Genomic DNA, 19,945 nt, shown 5'->3' on the forward strand with positions numbered 1-19,945 from the left:
TAAGCTGCTTCCTGGAAACCCTCCCCCCTTCCCCTACCAGAAGCCCCGTTCACCTTACCTGTGATATGCGGCAGGTCGTTGCGCAGCTTCTGGGCCAGGTTGTAGTTGTTGATCTTCTCCAGAATCTCGATGGTCTTCTCCCCCGCGTTCTTGCCGTGCATCTTCGCCAGCTGTTCGGCGATGTCAGTCCGGTCTGCGTTTTCTTTTTTGCTCTTGGGCAGGTCCATATAATACCTGAACTTCTTGAAGTCCTCCTGCTCCAGGTCTTCCAGCGTTTCCAACAACAGGCCCTTGATTTTCATATCCAGAGCCATCGTTCCCGCATGAACCTGAACGCAAAGGGATCACCTTGATTTTCTCGCACAAGAGACGGCGGCCACAATAGCGTCCCACGTCCAAAGTCCAGAAGGTGGCGGCATTTCCGAGAAGCTGGAGGCCAAAGTCTGCTCTTCTTACGACTCCTTCCTGGTCCTCGAGGCTGCTTGACAATCACTTTGCTGCTGGCTCCGCTTCCTTGTCGTTACGTCCCTTCAAGAAGTAACAAACTTCGATCAAAGTAAACAACTGAGCATTTATGGAGGAAGCCAGCGACTGAAAGCTGAATAACCGACAAGCGGACCGAGTGAACCGTCTGAGCAATCGCCAAACAAGCCAACAAGTCGTTCAGACTCACCGAGCGACTGGCTCGCTCGCTCGCTCGCTAACTGACCGAGCGACCGACCGTCCAGCTGACTAAATAACGTGATTTTGAACTCTGATGCGATTGCCTTCCGAACCAAAGTCCTCGTCGCTGTGGCGTCCAAAGGTCAGGGCCACGCCCTCTCGTATATAAAAGACAGCTTGGACTTCTTTTTATTACTGATCTGTTTATCTTGACTTGGCAGACCTTGACAGACCGTGAGAACGGTGTAAACAAAATCATAAACATACAGTGCATTTGTTAACAATAAATCAATATGCTCAAAATAATCTTTGGTCTCTTTTCACATCCTATTGCACTACTGCTAATAAACGTCATCACAAAACATATAATACCTATAAGACTGTTAAACAAATACACTTTTAAACATCATCACAATAATCATTACAATATACATATATATATACCACCACTAGCAAACATACCGTAATTTTCCATGTATAATGCGCCCCCATGTATAATACGCACCCTAAAAATGGCATGTTGATGCTGGAAAAAAGCCTGTACCCATGTATAATCCGCACCCAAATTTTGACTCTTACTTAAGTCCGTAAACGTATAATGATTTGAGAAAAAAGATCATCTTTGGGAACAACCGGATGTTATTTTGCCGGTCAGTATCACTGCGCCTGCGCTAGCAAACTCGCTAGCAAAGAAATGTTTCGGATTTGTGTCGGGTACATTGTGACAGACAGCAAACGAGCAGGTGATCCAGCAAGCCGCGTCTGATACCACAGCATTGTGTTCGAAGTGAACAGCAGAGAAGAAAGCGCATCTGTAATGGGAGCCTCCGTATCATATCCGGATTGAAAAAAAAATAATAATAAAAAAAAAAAACTTTTCTTTCTTTTTTTTCTTTTTTTTTTATACCCATGTATAATGCGCACCCCAGATTTTAGGACAATAAATTAGTTAAATTTTGATTTAAATTAATTTAAATTATATATATATATATATATATATATATACATATATATATATATATATATATATATATATATATATATATATATATATATATATATATATATATATATATATATATATATATATATATATACCGTTTTTCCCATGTATAATGCGCAAAATTTAACTAATTTAAAAAAAAAAAATGAATTAATTAATTAAAATTAAAATATATATATATATACATATAAGCCATAATATTTTCAAATTGGCTGTGAATTGGGGAAAATTTCTTATTCTTCTATGTATGTCTGTTTTATGTATTTATGTATGTGCTAACGAATGTATATTATTATGTAAATTGGCTTGAATAACTTTGGGGGAAAGCTGCAATTAGATGATTTATTTTCTTTCACTTCAATGTGAATGCAAAAATGCGGTTGGCTTTCTGCAGTACGCCTCAGTCAGCCAGAAGATCAATTGAGCCACTAATTCCACCGCGCCGAAGAAGCAAGCAGCAAGCAAGCGGCCGGCCGGCCGGCCGGTCGGCTTCCATGTTACCAGGCTAAATATAACCGTGGAGCTGCACTCCCGTAAATATTTCATGGGCTCAAGTAAGATGGGCGGAGGCCAGCCGGGCAGAGGCCAGCCGGGCGGAGGCCAGCCGGCCGCCGCACGCTCGCCCATCCATCCATCCATCCATCCATCCATCCATCCATCCATCCATCCATCCATCCATCCATCCATCAATCCATCCATCACGCGAGCATCCCGCCAAATCAACGGACAAATGAGTGTGACGGCTCGTCGACGATGCTGCCAAGCTGCCATTGTGGGAAAAGTCCACACGCGAGGACGGTGTGACATTCAACACCTTCTCCTCCGTACACTGCGTCTCTTCAGGAATATGCACCCAGTTGGAATTGTGCCAAGGTGCTGATCAAAGTGGCGTCCAGCGACAATGATGGCGCCTTGCCTTTCCCCTTTGCTTCCATATTCCTGAGGGAGGAACAAGAAAGAGTCTCATTCAGAATTGGAGTACAAAGCAAGGGAAGGGATCAAGTGCTGTCCGGACAAATCAAAAAAAGGAGATTTAAAAAAGCGAGGCCGTCCTATCTTGGGCCGGCGAGAACCGGATCCAACCAGACTCCCTTGAAAACAGCCAAGAGGGAGGAAACCAAAATGACAGGCACAATACAAGGGGGGGGTCAATAGATTTCAAGAGACAAACGTGAGCTGATGACGGGACACACACCGGGTCCGACGGGCCTAGCGTCGGGTCCCGGCCTCCTCGGCTCCAAAGTCAGATCCGGGTCGTCTCAGGGCGTGCGTCTCTTGGAAACCTTTTCAGGAATATTTGTGGCACGCCTTGCGGCGCAGGCGCTTGTCATACTTTAGCGGCCATATTTAGCTAAAGGGGTGACCGGGCCAAAATCTCAGGCCGAGCGAGGTATGCACGTTTTGGAAACTCTGCACGTGTTTTGGAACACATTGTCCCTGGGTGGGCGGGCGGGCGGGCGGGCGGGGCGTGTTTCTGGGTGCACGGTAAACACGCGGCTCCGATTACGACCCCCCCCCCTCTTTGGCTTCTTCTTCCTTCTCCTCCAAGACTTTCCATTCGCTTCACTGTAAATTCACACATTCCTCTTTGGCGCATTGAAATGTTTTTTTTTTTAGGCCGCCTTCTCCCAGCCCCGTGTTTACAAACAGTTTCTCGGAGGAAAACATTGGACTGGGCTGATGGAAGAAAAGGCTTGAACTGTCATTGTCTCTCCAACTGCGCTTAAGTCCTTCCAGTGAGCGCTTCAAAGTGGCATTCAAGGCCGGCTGTGGGTTGGGCCTTCTTCGGACCTTGAGCTCAGGCAAAGTCCATCAAAGTTTGAAGAAGGAACTTCCTTCCTTCCTTCCTTCCTTCCTTGCTTCCTTCCTTCCTTCCTTCCTTGCTTCCTTCCTTCCTTCCTTCCTTCCTTCCTTCCTTCCTTCCTTCCTTCCTTCCTTCCTTCCTTCCTTCCTTCCTTCCTTCCTTCCTTCCTTCCTTCCTTCCTTCTTTCCTTCCTTCCTTCCTTCCTTCCTTCCTTCCTTCCTTCCTTCCTTCCTTCCTTCCTTCCTTCCTTCCTTCCTTCCTTCCTTCCTTTCTCCCTTTCTCCCTTTCTCCCTTCCTTCCTTCCTTTCTCCCTTCCTTCCTTCCTTCCTTCCTTCCTTCCTTCCTTCCTTCCTTCCTTCCTTCCTTCCTTCCTTCCTTCCTTCCTTCCTTCCTTCCTTCCTTCCTTCCTTCCTTCCTTTCTCTCTTTCTCCCTTTCTCCCTTCCTTCCTTCCTTCCTTCCTTCCGTCCTTCCTTCCGTCCTTCCTTCCTTCCTTCCTTCCTTCCTTCCTTCCTTCCTTCCTTCCTTCCTTCCGTCCTTCCTTCCTGCCTTCCTGCCTTCCTTCCTTCCTTCCTTCCTCCCTTTCTCCCTTTCTCCCTTTCTCCCTTCCTTCCTTCCTCCCTCCCTCCCTCCCTCCCTCCCTTTTGCGTCCTTTTGCATAGCCTGAGTGCATTCACTCGAGTACGCAAAGTCATTGCCTCTAAAAAAGCAAACGCGACTTGAATCCTTTTGGCGACTCACATTTTCTTTTTGTCTGGACATGTTTGCAAAGTTGTACGGTGCGCGAGCGGAAGGCGACGCGTAAAAGACGAGGCTCTGAGTTCGTCTGATTTCGACTTCCGGCGGCTCGGCAAGTCGTCCAGCGCGAGAAGCGGCGTCGGTTGGTTTCAACTGCTTGAGGACACGCTTGCAAATCAGCCTCTTTCATTGCACACGAGCAAGTGATGGCAGCGGCCTTCCTCCCTCCCTCTCCAGGTTGCCCACGTTTGTATGCCATGGTTCCAATTTCCCATCGGCTGCGCGGCAAACAAGACGAAACGGGGAGGAGGGTGGGTGGGGGGGGGGGGGGGGGGGCGCTTACTTATTAACAGCTTTATCTGGAGAATCTGCGTCTGTTGCCCGCCAGCGCCTGCATGATGGAAAGGCACATCACACAACAAGTGTGCAATGGAGGGGGGGGGGGGGGGGGGGAGCAAAAAGGCCCGCTTCCGGCCTGGCGAATGGCTCGCAGCGGCACGCCGCTGAGTCAGGACATTGCGGTCCAGTTGAAAACACTGTCGCCTTTCCTCTTGCGCAAGGCTGACCGTGCCTGTGCATTCGGAAAAAAAACTCTCAAAGCTCCTTCTGGTCAATTACCTCAAGCTTTGAGGCTAAACTACATCTCCGGCCCTCGCAAACATCCTCGATAACCTCTTGAGGCGGCGGGTCATGTGACACATGCTCATTTCATTCGGGCTCCTGACGTCGTCATTTCGAAAAACGCCGGCTAATCCCATCACGGCCGAAGGAGAGTGCCGACGTGATTGACGGCGTCAAACAAACATTGATAAGACAACGCGCAGGTCAAGTCAGGAGTCACTTGACTTTTTGCCGAGTCAGCAAGAAAAAAAAGGCCCACTTTTGCAAGTCTTTTGTTTGTCCGCTACCACGAGTGGACGGGAAGCACCGTTGTCCCTCAGGTGAATAGGGACGTCTGTGTGTGTGTGTGTGTGTGTGTGTGTGTGTGTCAAGGGGGCTGCTACAGGGACAAGGACCCAAATCATCAGTGTCCGTGTGTGAACAATGCCTGGATAACAGTGATGAATTTGTCACCCAAAACGCGTGGGAGATCATTTTTATAGTTCCGGAAATAAGCGTGTGTGTGTGTGTTTGATAAAAGACATTTTAAGTGTCCAACTTTTTGCCAAAACACTCAAAAGTAAATTCAAATGTGCAATGTTTTAACGATAATTCACTCCTTAAATAAAACGATTTTTCATGAAAAGACCATTTTGTTCTTTACAAGAAATGAAAAAGTCAATTATTTCAGGAGATGAACTGAGCTGAAGCTAAAAGAATTCCTTCTCATTGTCTTCATTTGGGATAAATAAAAATATTTTCATTGTTTTCTTGATGAACGTGATCATGTCGAAAATAGGGGAGGAGTCCAGAAAGGAGGCCGGCCAATGCGGTTGGGGGCGTGTCCATGTGTATGACGCACGCATGCATATTTAAACCGTTCGCGAGTCCAACTCCCCACGACGGATGTTGAGGAGGCGCTGCGGATGCAACACGCTCCACAAAGTGTAGATTTTGCGCACATTTGGAATATGCGCGTTGGGCACGACAGGCGGACTTTGGGCGCCTTCCACTGACACCACCGCTGGATTCTTTTCCGTTCTTTTCGTCTCGCTCAAACTTGGAACTCTCTTTATTCCCATGTGTGCGCTCGAGCGCCTGACAGGTTGCCGAAAGCGCACATAAGCGCGTCGACGAGCGGTTCTTGCGCGCCGGCCCGGAAGACCCGCTCGAGGGAGGACAGACAGGTGGGGGGAAGCAGGTCAACGAGGAAGGAAGGCAGACGCGCGCGTGCGAGACAGAAAGAGAGAGAGAGAGCTTGCTCGACATGTCGGACGGTCCCAGACAGCGGGGCGCTTCTTCCAAGGATGCTGCCGATGAGGAGTCCCGAGACGGAGGAGACGGAGGAGGCGGAGGAGGAGGAGGAGGAGGAGGGGTCGCACTGAAGAAGGAAATCGGCCTTGTGAGCGCCTGCGGTATCATCGTTGGTAAGTTCTAAAGCCAGCTTCACCTCAAAGATCGAGAGCAGATCTGTTGGCCCCGATTGATGCATGGGCAAACTTCCTTTCCATCCATCCATCCATCCATCCATCCATCCATCCATGCATCCATGCATCCATCCATCCATCCATCCATCCATCCATCCATCCATCCATCCATGCATCCATCCATGCATCCATCCATCCATCCATCCATCCATCCATCCATCGATGCAGCCATCCATCCATCCATCCATCCATCCATCCATCCATGCATCCATGCATCCATGCATCCATCCATCCATCCATCCATCCATCCATCCATCCATCCATCCATCCATCCATCCATCCATCCATCCATCCATCCATCCATCCATCCAATCCAATCCAATCCAATCCAATCCATCCATCCCTCCCTCCCTCCATCCCCTTTCTACACTTCTTGCACGTCAAGTAAAACGATCATCAATTTTGATCCATCGCGCAGCGACCTTCCCAGGTAGAAGGCGAGTCAGGGGGTGGGGGAGGGCCGAGTGACTCGTTGAAGCGTACGTCGCCACAGTAACCGAAGGAAAGATGAGAGCGAGAGTGCACAAAACGGGAAGACGGAGCGGAAGGAAAACACTCCAAAGGAGCCAAGTCTCCAATGTTTGCTTTTCTTTTCGAATTCCAACTTACTTTTCAAACATAACTGAACCCTGTGTATAAATAAGAATAAGACCCTCTAGGTCACTGAAAAATCAAGAGCTTAAATAACTCATAATAAGAAACCCAAATTGAAAATAATAATAACAATACAAAAATAAGAAGAAGACCCTCAAGGTCACTGTACACAAAATCAAGAGCTAAAATAGCTACTTAATGCTAATTGTGGGCTAATGAAAGTTAGCATGCATGTTGGAGTCATTGGACAGCCTCAAAGTGCTACGACATACAAAGCAGCATCTCATACAGCAAAATAAAAAGCAACCATAAAGAAACACACCATTTTCTCTCAACTGCAGTTCAAATGTCAGCTATTTGGTGGCCAAAAACGTTGACCATCTGAAAGGCCTAGGAGAACAGCTCAACTTGATTCGGGGTTCAAATAAACAATGATTAAAAAAATGGGGGCGTGCACACTCGTGCAACCGTACAGTTCAATTGTCCCCAAATGATTCGCAAAGCAAATTTGTGCATACGCTGTCACTTTCTGATCGTTGGGTGCAATCAGAGGATTTTATGGCCCTTCCAGAGTCCGGACTTTGAGGTCACGTGGGGCCGCCGTCTCAGCGGCGAGCGGTCCGAGGACATCAAAGAATTGCATAGCCCCATTGTGTCGGTGCACACATGCAATTTGGAAGAGGGATTAAAAGGCAACTATTGGCCACTTGCAGCATAGCCGACTTGTATTAGCACGTCTGGCCCGGCCCGGCTCGGCTAAGCCTCAGGGGCTGGCAAGCGCTCTTCCCTTCACTTCACTCAGCGGATTCCACGTGTTGCTTTTTGACACGGCGGACTGATTATTTCTTATGATTCTTTGTGTGACAAAGCGTGTGAGCGAGGCGAAAAGATGAAAATTCTGCCCGTGCCAATTTGAAATGCTCATCTCGTCGATGGCCCGGCACACATCATTCCTTTTCGGGACGTTTTCCTGGTCCCAGAACCTTTTGGGTTCCACTAATGGGGTGCGGCTGCTTCAAGGGCTCTTTGAATCATTTACGTCCAAAGCCCGGAAGAGGAAGACCAATGCGCTCTTCCTTTATGAAACAAGCAGCCGGCTGCAGTCTGAAGCGTTCCTTCCTTATTTGGCGCTTGTGGCGGCGGCGGCGGGCAGATTGCGGCTGCCTTGGACTTTTGTACTGTGCTGACTATCATGATGATTGGAATCGACCTTTGACATCGACGCCCTTTTATGAGCCTCCGAACTCTAACTTTTGCTGCGTCAGCGGATTGCCACTTCCCGTTTGCCCCCCACGAGCGGGTTGCCGTGTACGGCGGCGGCCCGCATCTGTGGCTCACGTTGTCGTGCCAACGGCTTATTTTTTCCTGTCCCTCGCTCGTAAAATGGAGGTGGCGTCACAAAAGCACAGAAACAGGTCAGGCTAGAAAACTCGTTTTTTGCTCAGCTTTGTGGCACCGAGGCGCTTAGTTTACACAAATGAAGCGGTTCCGGAATTGCACCGCTACTTTGAGCCCTGCAGCACGATTCAAACAAGTTTGTAAATGTATTCAACGTTGTCACCGGATGCTAATTTGCACAAAACAAACCATTAAGGTTATGTCGTCTAATGATTAAACATTGCCCATTTGACTTTCAGACACTTTCCAAATACATGCGTAACTGATGATGGGCCAATTGCGTCCCGGGCTCAATATCGGCTCCGCCCCAATTTGGATGGAAGCGTGGTCAAGTCTGCCTGACTGACGGAGGCTCCTTTTTTTTCTTCTGTTTTTAGGAAACATCATTGGCTCTGGAATTTTCGTCAGCCCAAAGGGCGTGATGGAGAACGCCAGCTCTGTGGGCGTGGCCCTGGTGGTGTGGATCATCACGGGCCTCATCACCGCCATCGGGGCGCTGTGCTACGCCGAGCTGGGCGTCACCATCCCCAAATCGGGGGGCGACTACGCCTACGTCAAGGACATTTTCGGAGGCTTGGCCGGGTAAGCAGTGCTTTGCTGCCATCTCGCGGCACGCTGTTTTTTGGTGCTAAGGAACTGAAGTAGGTGGAGGAGTTGTCTTGAGACACAAGTAGTGCTTTGCCGCCATTCCAATCATGGCTGTCAAGTTGAGCTGGTTCCAGTTGACCGTCTGATCGCAGCCTTCCGGCTTTTGCCTGTTCTCTTCTTCACATGTGACACTCATTAGACTTGATCCGTTAGAGTTCAAATGAAAATGAATCAGAGATGGGATTAGGACCGGGCGAGCCGCTCGATCCCAGCTGCGGACTCGGAGGGGGTCGGAACTAAGTAGGCGGGCTTACATACCACGATTGTGGCCGCTGCCGGCGGCTTTCAAGCGTGTATTCCCACCGCTCGCTGGTTCGTTCGTTCGGGTTGCCGTTGCGGGCTTGGAAAACGATGAGACCGCTTCCTCGAAAACAGTCCAAAACAAAGCAAAGAACAAAAGACACACACTGTACTTTGGCCCAGACAATAAACACAGACTTGAGTTCTCAGCGGGGTCTCGCAAGCAGGATGTCTAGCCCTGGATTGTTTTGGGCCTCGTGATTTCTCTCAGTATTGAGCTCCCGAAACGACTCGGGTCGAAGCGGCCGTGCAAGCTGCTGGCGCCGAAATGCTGTCGGAATTTTTCTTTCCCCGTCAAACTCGCACACATTCCTGCCGGATGATCCTTCCTAAGCCTCGGTCCGAACAAAGGCTCTTACTTGACCGAGCGAAGTCATCCGTGCGCTAATCCCGAGCGGCGATTCTTTTATTTCTTCTTCAACCAGGTTCCTCCGTCTGTGGATCGCCGTGCTGGTGATTTACCCGACCAACCAGGCCGTCATCGCGCTGACCTTCTCCAACTACGTGCTGCAGCCTCTCTTCCCCACCTGCTTGCCGCCGGACATCGGGCTGCGCCTGCTCGCCGCCGTTTGTCTCCGTAGGTCATAATTAGCTTCTCTTTCGTTAGCCACCGCAAAAACACAAGCGGTCTGGATGGGTGTCAAACTCAAAGCCCGGGCGGGGGCCACATCATTTGTGGTTTGGTCACAAACGCATTTGAACAGCTCCAAGAGATGTTCCGTTGCCGCTCGTGAACGGATCTAGGCCGACTCGTTTGCAGCGCCTCTCCTCCTTGCGGTCCACCCGCGTCCTTCTGAAAAGTTGACACGGGCCAGACAAATACTACACGCGGACATCAGACGGCCGGCCGTGACTGCGAGCTTTGTCGTCGTCCTTGTTGACCTTGTCAACTTTGCCGAGAAGAAATGTACGTTTGGTGTGAAGATTGCTTGAAAAACAGCCCGGCTCGTCTCGTACCTCCGACCGAGCGAGCAGGAGGGCTAGCAAACTCACCTCAATTGACCTTTCAGACAGGTCGAATGAATGTAGCCTTAGTTAAATTAGGGACGTATCCGGATCCAGCGACCCGGTCTTGTGTTACATTGTGGCACGAAGCTCGCTAGGAGGTGGGAGGGGTGGGCCGGGGCGGGTCAGGGCTCTTGTTGGACTCTGACGACTATTGAAAAGGCAAAAAAATAAAAAAACGGCGGCAATTCGGCACGACATAGAATAGATCTTTATTGTCATACAACGAAATTTACGTATCTGGGTGGCGGCACGTGTTCTCAGCAGTAAGACGCAAATCTGAATTGACGGAGCTGCTTGTTCAACTGGAGTAACAAAGTCCGATATTTCTTTCCAAGCTGCTGCGGGAGCGCTAATCTAAAAAATCAATCGATCCATATTTCAGCAAAGTGGTGTGTCAAAGAGGCCATTTTTCCTCCCCCATCGACATGAACCTTTTGGCCTGCTAAAATGCCTCTGTTGCGCAAGCTGGTCCAAGGAGCCACCACGTCAAAGGTCCAGTCCGTGGTTTGGTCACATGATCACTTCAAGCTGTGAAAAGTCACATGATTGTGCTTGTGTGCTGTCCAGTGCTGTTGACGTGGGTGAACTGCTCCAGCGTGCGATGGGCGACCAGGGTGCAGGACATTTTCACGGCGGGGAAGCTGCTTGCCTTGGCCCTCATCATCATCATGGGCATCGTGCAGATATGCAAGGGTGAGGATCTTCTCAGGGTCACCGAGGACGGAGCGCTTTGGGCTCAGCCAGTTGGCCAGCGGTAATGTTAGTAGTCACAACAAGGCCGAGCGCCAGTTGTTTTAGGGGCCCGCGGCCCCTGAGACAACAAAACAGGGCTCTTTGAAGACAAAGAATTAGGTGGCTTAAGTCTGTGCTCTCCAACCAACAAGCCGTGGGACATGGTCTTATCCGGCCTGAACACAAACGATTTTTTTCTAAACCACATCAAAGCACTGCTCTCGCTCAGGTAATAATGCCAGGATAAAAAAAAACCCCAAAAAAACAGGGCCAGTAGCTAAACTCAAATCCTTGGTCCTACAATGTCTGAAGACTTTCCGTTGCCCGTGCAGGGGAGTACTACTGGTTGGAGCCGGCCAACGCCTTCGAGCCCTTCCAGGACTACGACGTGGGCTTGATAGCCTTGTCCTTCCTCCAAGGCTCCTTTGCTTACGGCGGATGGAACTTCCTAAACTATGTCACAGAGGAGCTGGTAGATCCTTACGTGTAAGACTTGTCTCCTATCTATCTCTCTAGCATGCATCCATCCATCCATCCATCCATCCATGCATCCATCCATCCATCCATCCATCCATCCATCCATCCATCCATCCATCCATCTATCTATCGACAGGAACCTCCCCCGTGCCATCTTCATCTCCATCCCGCTGGTGACCTTTGTCTACGTCTTCGCCAACATCGCCTACGTCACGGCCATGAGTCCGCAGGAGCTGCTGGCCTCCAACGCCGTCGCTGTGGTGAGTGGCTGGTTCCATCAGGCAGCGGTGAAAAGTGACCCAGTCCAAATCCTAGACGGCCATACTTGGACCAAACCCTCGCTTGAGCTCAGGCTCGCCTCGAGCAGTCTGCCGGTTGCTGCTCGGGTGAGACCCTAGCTCAGGTTGTAGGCTTGCCCCAACCAGTCTGGCCTTTCCGGAACAAGAACCGCTCCCAGCGGTTCTGCTTCTTGTCTTGAATTGGAGAAGGACGATCAAGTGTTTGGGTACTTCCCCCACCATCCTGGAGACAAAGCTGTGAAACGTGTCCTTGTTTGTCTTCCTTGCTCGTTGGTCCCAGACCTTTGGAGAGAAGCTTCTGGGTGTGATGGCGTGGATCATGCCCATCTCTGTGGCTCTGTCCACCTTCGGGGGAGTCAACGGTTCCCTTTTCACCTCGTCTAGGCAAGTGGCGTTTGTGTTCGGGCGGGCGCTCTTTCCGAACGGGCGCCAAGATTTGTGCCGGTCTCGCCACGCCAGGTTGTTCTTTGCCGGAGCCAGAGAGGGCCACCTCCCCAGTCTGTTGGCCATGATTCACGTGAAGCGCTGCACCCCCATCCCGGCTCTGCTCTTCACCGTGAGTCCAGGCGCTCAAGCCGTCTCGCCTGGCTCGGCGTGACCCTTGAAGCCGCCGTCCGTTTGTCCGCAGTGCCTGTCCACCTTGCTGATGCTGTGCACCAGCGACATGTACACGCTCATCAACTACGTGGGATTCATCAACTACCTCTTCTACGGCGTGACCGTCGCCGGGCAGATTGTGCTGCGAATCAAACAGCCCGACATGCACAGGCCCATCAAGGTGCGCCGCCAAGCGAGCATGGCGTGGCTCGGCGCGGTTCGGCTCAGCTCTCACGCTTTCTCTTTTGCTTTCAGATCAACCTGATTTGGCCGGTGATATACCTCCTCTTCTGGGCCTTCCTCCTCATCTTCTCGCTCTACTCCGAGCCGGTGGTGTGCGGCATCGGTCTGGCCATCATGCTCACCGGCGTGCCCGTCTATTTCCTGGGCGTCTACTGGGACAACAAGCCAAAGTGCTTCGACGCATTTGTCGGTAGGTTTGCCCCGTCCGGGCCGCCGTTCGGAACGGCCAGACTCCCGTCGACGGTCCGGTGCCCCGATAGCCGTTTTGGAGCGGAAGTGGTTTAGCCGGGAAGTGTTTGTTTCATCCGACGCTCGATCCCAGACTAACGCCCGCGTCTCTTTCTCCTTCAGACAAGTTGACGTACGTGGGTCAGAAGTTCTGCCTGGTGGTTTATCCAGCTCAGACGTCGGCCGACGACGAGGGCGAGGAAATGAAGGAAGCCAGGTCGCCTCTGGCCAAAGGGGACGAGGAAAAAGACAAATCGGCCGACTGCTGAAGCCGCTCGGACGACGGTTTACTGATCTCTTTTTTACTGGAAATCTTTTGGTGAAAAAAAAAAATCATCTGTCTGTGTGCCAAATATGCTGTGATGACATTTTGAGGAGCATTAAGCTTTCACCTGGAAACGTGTGCAACAAAACACCCAGCTAGCCGTTAGCTGGTCAGCTTCACACTGCCCCAAGAGAAACAGCTTACAACGTCTGTCTTATTATTATTATTTTTATTCTTCTTCACTGTGATGACCTCTTATTGTTTTTCTACTTTTGTCTTTTTTTTTTCCTCACATGTTCAAAACACCAAATTTGATTGTGAAACGTTTGTCAAGCGCAAAGATTGGAGAAAGCATTTCTTGTTTTGTAACAATGGACGCCGTGATTTTCTTTGAGGCTCTTTGACATGTTTTTTCTTTCATTTGACTTCCCAGCCAACTACTCCAGAGGCTTAAAGCGGCGTACGTACTTACGTTCGTATTGCCGCGGTGTAAAGCGAGTGGATGATTTTGTCGTTTTTTTTCCACCACTACATTTGAATTGTCTTTGCAACGAATCCCAATGCATTCACCATTTACTGTCTTGTCAAATGTATTTTTCTAGTCGACGATTTAGCTGTTTTATGCGCAGAATTATCACATCATTATTTTTAGAATGAAAGGAACTAATAATAGAATGAATAGAATTACAACACACACACCTATATATATATATATATATATATATATTAGAATGATGATTGATGGTGTTTAGCAGATATTAGATGGATGATTGATGCTGTCTACCAAAAGTTTTTCTTTTTTAAATGGTCTTACGTGAATGAAAGATAAATTGAACATGCACCTTTGAACTGAAGCAGTGGTATGATTCTTGTTCTGTCCCTAAAATGTACATTATGCTCTTCAGACCTGCAATAATCATCTGGCTTTCTCAGGGTAAGCACGCACGCCTCCTTTAACTCATTCAGTGCCATTGACGGTTAGAGACGTCAAAGACTGGGTTGGCAATGAATGAGTTAAAAAATGCTAATCGTCTGTGGAGGTGCCACTTTGATATTTATTCCTCTCGGGAGTCCCACAAAAAAAAAACACACACACACGCAATGACTTGGAAATAAATAGGAGCAACTCCGGGCCAGTTTTGTTTCGTTCTGTTAGTCGAAATGCCTCATCTTTTGGCTTGCACAAAAACATAGTTGGGCTACGAAGGAAAAGTGTGATATTAGTGTTGGAATACTCCTTTGCTAGCTGTACCTTCGAGTATTTGAAGTAACTCTAACATGGGTTTGAAGGATTTTGACAATATTAAATGTTTATTTGTTTTTTTCTAAAAAAAACCCACATTACTTAAAGTAAATGTTTTTTAAGTAACTCTAACATGGGTTTGAATGATTTTGACAATATTAAATGGTTATTAATGTGAGCAGTGGTTTATTTTTATGAACACTTTGTATTGATGATACTACATAAATATCCATCCATCCATCCATCCATCCATCCATCCATCCGTCCGTCCGTCCGTCCGTCCGTCCGTCCGTCCGTCCGTCCGTCCATCCATCCATCCATCCATCCATCCATCCATCCATCCATCCATCCATCCATCCATCCGCCCGCCCGCCTGCCCTGCACAACATGGCGGCGGCTTTGACGCAAAGGTGGAAGCGCGTGCTTATTTACGACTTCGGAATTATTTACGACATTACGTGCCGTAAAGTAATTTTCCGAGTACAAGGGCCTCTCTCTCTAACTGGGACCGGACGCTTCGTTCAACGTCCAAAAAGTCCAAGGCGGCTTTTCTTGCCTTCCGCTCAGCAGCGCAACTGCGCATGCGCTTTCTCATACGTCAACCGAATGCGACTCGCTCATTGCAGGTGACAGAATTCACGTTTTTTACGGAACAACCGGTAAGTTCCATATTTTGAAGTGGCGATCGACAACATAAGGCATTCAATTTGATGGAGACATAACTCGTAGAGGCAATTGAATGCCTTATGTTGTCGATCGCTGGATTAACATATGTTACCTACGTATCTAGTTAGAATCTGAACAAAATGCACTTTTTCTTACTGCGGGACGAGATAAAAAGTAGCCACCGGTTTAGTACGTCTAACTGTTTATATAGAAAACTCGTCATGGTCGTAAACGATTGCTTTGGATGTTACCAAATTCCTCTGCGAGACTTATTTGTGCGCGGCGTGTCATGCAGTTTCCATAATGCCTCGCATTGAGAATGACATCAAGTTGGATTTCAAAGATGTGCTACTCCGGCCCAAGCGCAGCACCCTCAAATCCAGGAGTGAGGTAGATACAAATGAACGGCGATGCCAGATGATGATGATGCAGTCATTGGTGACCCACGTTTTCTCTATCGAGGTGGACCTGCTGAGGCGCTTCACGTTCCGGAACTCCAAGGGCAGCTACACGGGAATCCCCATCATTGCCGCTAACATGGACACAGTGGGCACCTTTGAGATGGCCAAGGCGTTGAACAACGTAGGCGACGCGGAAACCTTTCATTGGAACCGCTGCTACGTCTTTGCGCAATGAGTTCTTGTCTTCCACTAGTTTGCGGTCTTCACCACCGTCCATAAGCATTACTCCGTGGAGGACTGGCGGGAGTTTGCGACCGAGCACCCAGAATGCCTCGAGGTACTACGTGATGTATTTCCTCTTTCAAAGGTGTGGAGATGTTAAGATGTGGCATTTGAGGTCCTATTGCAAAATGGGAGCAGAGAATTCTCTGGGACTTTTGCCAAGGGGTGTTTTGCAAACATTTGCCAAAATCCATTTCTTTGGTTCCCTTTTAGGAGCCAACTTCAATGTTATCAATTCCGCATTGGTTCCAATTGATCCCTTGCAGTTTTGAAAGTGTCGATGTCCTATAACACCCCCCCCCCCCTTCCCTCCCAGAACCTTGCGGTCAGCACGGGCACCGGCGAGGCGGACTTCCAGAAGATGTCGGCCATCTTGGCTGCCGTGCCACGCCTACGCTACATCTGCGTGGACGTGGCAAACGGCTACTCGGAGCATTTCGTGCACTTTGTCAAGGACGTGCGGCAGAAGTTCCCCTCGCACACCATCATGGTCAGTCGGAGTCTGGGCGTCGCCGATCCTGACCCTCGTCTGTTGATTACAAGTTCGCCCCGTTCTCGCAGGCGGGGAATGTGGTGACGGGAGAGATGGTGGAGGAGCTGATCCTGGCCGGTGCCGACATCATCAAAGTGGGCATCGGACCAGGTGAGCGCCATGGGCGTTCTTCGCAGCGGTAGCAACCTATAAAAGTGGCCATTGTTGGAGGGCTGCCTCCATTTTGCGATTTTCTTCCGCAGGCTCCGTGTGCACCACTCGCAAGAAGACGGGCGTGGGCTACCCTCAGCTCAGCGCCGTCATCGAGTGCGCCGACGCGGCCCACGGGCTCGATGGCCACATCATCTCGGTGAGCCGCCATTGGGAAGCGATGGCGGAATTTCCCTTTTTTTTCCCGTCACGGCTTCATCGTAACCGGCGTCGTAATCATCGTTGTGTAATAAATGACAATCTTAAAAAAACGAAAAATTGGATCGTTTCCCAAAGTTGTTCGGGCCTCTTTGAGAGCCCCGCTTGATGCCGTCCGTGTCTTCCGCAGGACGGGGGATGCACTTGCCCCGGCGATGTCTCCAAGGCTTTCGGTGGGTTGGAAAAGGTCCTTCTTTTTTTTTCTTTTCTTTCCTTTTCTTAACTAAAGCGGTGATATCCGTCAGGTGCCGGCGCGGACTTTGTGATGCTGGGCGGCATGCTGGCGGGCCACTCGGAAAGCGGCGGCGAGACCATCGAGAAGCTGGGCAAGAAGTACAAGCTCTTCTACGGCATGAGCTCCGAAGTGGCCATGAAGAAGCACGCCGGCGTCCTGGCCGAGTACAGGTGGCTCCCGAAATCTGCGAAAAGAAGATTTTGAAAGTGCTGATTTTTAATGAGCCCAATTTTGTAGAGCGTCTGAGGGCAAGACTGTGGAGGTGCCCTTCAAAGGTCCCGTGGAGGTGACCATGCGAGACATCCTGGGCGGGGTGCGCTCCACCTGCACCTACGTGGGTGCGGCCAAGCTGAAGGAGCTGAGCCGCAGGACCACCTTCATCAGGGTCACCCAGCAGCTCAACACGGTCTTCGGCAACGACGGCTGACCCGGTCCTCCACGCCGCTTGTACCGTATGCCACGCCGACTATGCTACTCCCATCGGCCTCTCCTGATTCCTTCCGTAAGCTCAACTTTTAGAATTTTGTCTTTTAACATGCATGGACTTGCTCATATTTGACACCGGAAAAGAACGTCACGGCGACAAACCCCTCGAGAAAGTTTGATGGAGCGTGAGCCCCGTCGGCACCCCCACCAAAGAACGGGGTCTGATGGCGAAGCACTGTTTTGTTTCACATGCTTTATTGACACAGCTCATGGCAGCTAAGCCACATTGTGCAAATTAGCCTCCTCAAATCATTCCAACATAGTTCATTGATGCCAAGATGGCGGCAAAGCACTCATTTTGCCTGAACAAAAGTTCTCAATGCACTTCCACATAGCTTATTGGACCAAGACAGCAGCAAATCACAATTTGCATTGGAATAAAAATCATTCCTTCACTCCAGTTTGGCGGCAAACTCATACTTTTATTCTTTTTTTCTTGAGCGCAGCAAAAACGTGTCGGCCCATCTCGATGAACCGTGCTCGCAAATGTATTCTTTCCTCATTGAGAGTCCAATTGGAAGTGACCGACAAAGCACCAACGGGAGTTGCTGCCATCTAGTGGAAGAGTGTTCCTTCCACACGTTAGGTGTGTCGCATCCGTGTACAAGTCAATACAGCTCTTCCACATCTGCACGTGCTACGGATGGTCTACACTTGAAAATGAATGGATGAGGAGCCATGACACATGTTTACAAAATAAACCCCAAAAAAAACACACAGCCTACCCGCTGCACCAAAGTTTGGAATGATGTACAAAATCAATATGAAGCTCCTAACCGGTCCACCAAAATGATGCTTTTTGATCAATTTAGATGGGCCCTCTGCGGGGGCTGCCAAAGCTCCACGCCCTCAATGACGCGGCGGATCACCGAGGCCGAAGTGATGAGCAGGTGTCCGGCGGCGTTGAGGAGGGCCGAGGCCACGCGAAGGGCCTCTCTGCAAAAACAAAAACAAATAACCCACTGTCGCATGAGGGGACAAAAAATAAATACAAATCATTTAAAAAAATACATTTATAAAGAACCAGATTTGGGGGGGGGGAATGCTCACCTGAGTACTTTTTTGGGTCCCAGACACTGGAAGTCGGCGCTGACCGAGTACAGGCCCTGAAAAGTGGCCTTCACGCTCAAAGAGCCAAACATATCCTTGGGGTTCATCTTGTATAGGTCCAAGGTGACGCTGGCGATGTCTTTTCCCGTCTTGGACTTGCTCTTGTCTTGACATCGGGACACAGAGGCACCCTGAGGTCATTGGGAATGAACGAACCAACGGTTAGGAAGCGCTAGTCAAAAGATGCTCAGTGACTTGATGGCATCCCTCCCGGGGACGGTGCCATCTGCCGAGCATTGCAATGAGCTACAACCCAAATTGCCATGGCTGCATTTATTTTAGGGTGCTGCTTGATTTCAGTCATTTGAAGTCTCAAGTGGCTTTTGCAACGGGACAAGGAGGAAAAAAAAATGGCGCAAATGCCACGACGACTCGCGCTGATCTATGGGGCAAAAATAGCAGAAATGTCTGAATGAATCAACAAATCCCAGTACCGACGGAGGTCGCCACGTCTGACCGGGCTCCAGGGCCACGATGGCGGCGTTGTCCGGCAACGTCGCCAGGAAATCGTCCGAGTCCACCTCCGTCCCGTCCTCTTCGCAGACCAGGGACACCAGAGTAACCAGCGACAGCGCCTGACAGACCTGCAGCCAGCCAGCCAGCCAGCCAGTCAGACACAATCCAATGAAAGGCCACAACTCCTAGAGCAGCGTAATAATCACCCTCTCTTTCAGTTCCTCCAAAGTCCCGGCCGTGATGCCCTTCTTGGCCTCTCGGTTGGGACCGCGAACCCTGAACGGACGCTGGGGCGCCGACCACACTCGCTTGGTTACCGACCTGCAGACAGCCAAAACCAATCTTGAGCTCTGTCACAGAAATGATCTCAAAGGCCTGGCCTGGCAAACGACACCAAAATCTTACTTACTTAATCAATGACGACGTTGCGTCCATTGCGAGTCGCTTCTTCTCACTGGTGTGACTTAACAATAACAGTGTCAGCTTTAACAAGCGCATCGTGGACTTTGCTCCTCGAGTGCTGACCATCCAGATACAGCAAGCCCGAGGCAAAGTTCATCCAGATTGCGCACACGTGTCGAAATACCAAAAGGCGCGGCGCGGCGTTTACGGCGAAGCGCCACCATTTCAGATCGTCAGTGTAATGTGTCACACTTTCAAGTACATCTGAATGTATTTAGCGTTTTTTCCCATGTATAATGCAAAAAATTTAACTACCGTTTTTTCCATGTATAATGGGCAAAATTTAACTAATTTATTGTCCTAAAATCTGGGGTGCGCATTATACATGGGTACTTTTTTTTTTTTTTGAAGAAAATCTTGGTACAAGAATTTTTGAAGAAAATCTCCCTCGAAATCAAACTTGAAATCACCTTTCTTCTTGTTTGTTGTCAATGGCGCATCGCATTCAGCCATCCTGCCCAACACACTTAGTCAGTAAAATTCATAATTGACGACACACCGTTTGATGCCATGGTGCAATCCTTGATGGTGTGTTATTGTCAAATAGTGTTTGTTTTTTCATCTCCATGGCAGACCGGATATCATACGGAGGTCGCCATGACAGATGCGCAGAACGGATAC

At 49.5% G+C, this 19,945-nt stretch overlaps 4 protein-coding genes across 10 annotated transcripts in view; 2 read left to right on the forward strand and 2 right to left on the reverse strand.

Annotated features, from left to right (window-relative positions):
- The window catches only part of LOC133153347 (NACHT, LRR and PYD domains-containing protein 3-like), a 41,488-nt gene that overhangs the window by 7,762 nt on the left and 13,781 nt on the right, over positions 1 to 19,945 (reverse strand). For 2 of the 3 annotated variants that reach the window (XM_061277564.1, XM_061277562.1), the window contains exon 1: positions 59 to 1,471. In XM_061277564.1, coding sequence (XP_061133548.1) covers positions 59 to 314 — 256 coding nt within the window. In that variant the 5' untranslated portion in view covers positions 315 to 1,471. Of the gene's footprint in view, positions 1 to 58; positions 1,472 to 19,945 lie in introns of those variants that run through there. The other variant, XM_061277563.1, reaches the window with a different exon arrangement.
- Positions 5,697 to 13,931, forward strand: slc7a8a (solute carrier family 7 member 8a). Of its 2 annotated transcripts, none has more exons than XM_061286147.1 (11): positions 5,697 to 6,233; positions 8,663 to 8,867; positions 9,659 to 9,810; positions 10,809 to 10,934; positions 11,306 to 11,459; positions 11,587 to 11,710; positions 12,030 to 12,133; positions 12,209 to 12,305; positions 12,378 to 12,527; positions 12,602 to 12,779; positions 12,941 to 13,931. In XM_061286147.1, exons 1-11 carry the CDS (start codon positions 6,074 to 6,076, stop codon positions 13,084 to 13,086), a joined length of 1,596 nt encoding a protein of 531 aa, XP_061142131.1. In that variant the 5' UTR covers positions 5,697 to 6,073; the 3' UTR covers positions 13,087 to 13,931. The 2 variants fall into 2 exon arrangements, with proteins under 2 accessions (XP_061142131.1, XP_061142126.1); XM_061286142.1 differs by lacking the exon at positions 5,697 to 6,233 and adding an exon at positions 8,014 to 8,302.
- On the forward strand, positions 14,797 to 18,248 carry gmpr2 (guanosine monophosphate reductase 2). 4 transcript variants are annotated; one of them, XR_009714342.1, is made up of 11 exons: positions 14,803 to 14,984; positions 15,287 to 15,381; positions 15,454 to 15,573; positions 15,646 to 15,729; positions 15,991 to 16,164; positions 16,236 to 16,317; positions 16,410 to 16,516; positions 16,706 to 16,748; positions 16,821 to 16,980; positions 17,048 to 17,312; positions 18,109 to 18,248. XR_009714342.1 is itself a non-coding variant. In XM_061277582.1 (10 exons), the coding sequence occupies exons 2-10, from the start codon at positions 15,295 to 15,297 to the stop codon at positions 17,235 to 17,237; spliced, it is 1,047 nt and encodes a 348-aa protein (XP_061133566.1). In that variant the 5' UTR covers positions 14,797 to 14,951; positions 15,287 to 15,294; the 3' UTR covers positions 17,238 to 17,696. The 4 variants fall into 4 exon arrangements, 2 of the variants coding, with proteins under 2 accessions (XP_061133566.1, XP_061133565.1); XR_009714341.1 differs by lacking the exon at positions 18,109 to 18,248 and adding an exon at positions 17,743 to 17,927; XM_061277582.1 differs by lacking the exon at positions 18,109 to 18,248 and having other exon boundaries at positions 14,797 to 14,951; positions 17,048 to 17,696.
- On the reverse strand, positions 18,093 to 19,494 carry cideb (cell death inducing DFFA like effector b). The gene is made up of 5 exons (XM_061277721.1): positions 19,272 to 19,494; positions 19,069 to 19,183; positions 18,841 to 18,990; positions 18,347 to 18,537; positions 18,093 to 18,232 (listed from the first exon to the last, which is right to left on the reverse strand). The coding sequence occupies exons 1-5, from the start codon at positions 19,388 to 19,390 to the stop codon at positions 18,100 to 18,102; spliced, it is 708 nt and encodes a 235-aa protein (XP_061133705.1). The 5' UTR covers positions 19,391 to 19,494; the 3' UTR covers positions 18,093 to 18,099.

Source organism: Syngnathus typhle, linkage group LG1, assembly GCF_033458585.1.
Source record: "Syngnathus typhle isolate RoL2023-S1 ecotype Sweden linkage group LG1, RoL_Styp_1.0, whole genome shotgun sequence".
Classification (NCBI taxonomy): domain Eukaryota; kingdom Metazoa; phylum Chordata; class Actinopteri; order Syngnathiformes; family Syngnathidae; genus Syngnathus; species Syngnathus typhle.

What these genes read in the sequence shown, in the direction of transcription:
- slc7a8a (XM_061286142.1), top strand. Translation starts at nt 8,119, where the DNA reads ATGAGCCTCCGAACTCTAACTTTTGCTGCGTCAGCGGATTGCCACTTC. An exon ending in GCTCGCCGCCGTTTGTCTCC is followed by an intron (nt 9,811 to 10,808) that starts GTAGGTCATAAT and finishes TGTGCTGTCCAG; the next exon opens with TGCTGTTGACGTGGGTGAAC. An exon ending in GAGCTGGTAGATCCTTACGT is followed by an intron (nt 11,460 to 11,586) that starts GTAAGACTTGTC and finishes ATCTATCGACAG; the next exon opens with GAACCTCCCCCGTGCCATCT.
- gmpr2 (XM_061277582.1), top strand. Translation starts at nt 15,295, where the DNA reads ATGCCTCGCATTGAGAATGACATCAAGTTGGATTTCAAAGATGTGCTA. An exon ending in TCCCCTCGCACACCATCATG is followed by an intron (nt 16,165 to 16,235) that starts GTCAGTCGGAGT and finishes CCGTTCTCGCAG; the next exon opens with GCGGGGAATGTGGTGACGGG. An exon ending in CGATGTCTCCAAGGCTTTCG is followed by an intron (nt 16,749 to 16,820) that starts GTGGGTTGGAAA and finishes GATATCCGTCAG; the next exon opens with GTGCCGGCGCGGACTTTGTG.
- cideb (XM_061277721.1), bottom strand. Translation starts at nt 19,390, where the DNA reads ATGGTCAGCACTCGAGGAGCAAAGTCCACGATGCGCTTGTTAAAGCTG. An exon ending in GCAACGTCGTCATTGATTAA is followed by an intron (nt 19,184 to 19,271) that starts GTAAGTAAGATT and finishes GGCTGTCTGCAG; the next exon opens with GTCGGTAACCAAGCGAGTGT. An exon ending in GGACCCAAAAAAGTACTCAG is followed by an intron (nt 18,233 to 18,346) that starts GTGAGCATTCCC and finishes TTGTTTTTGCAG; the next exon opens with AGAGGCCCTTCGCGTGGCCT.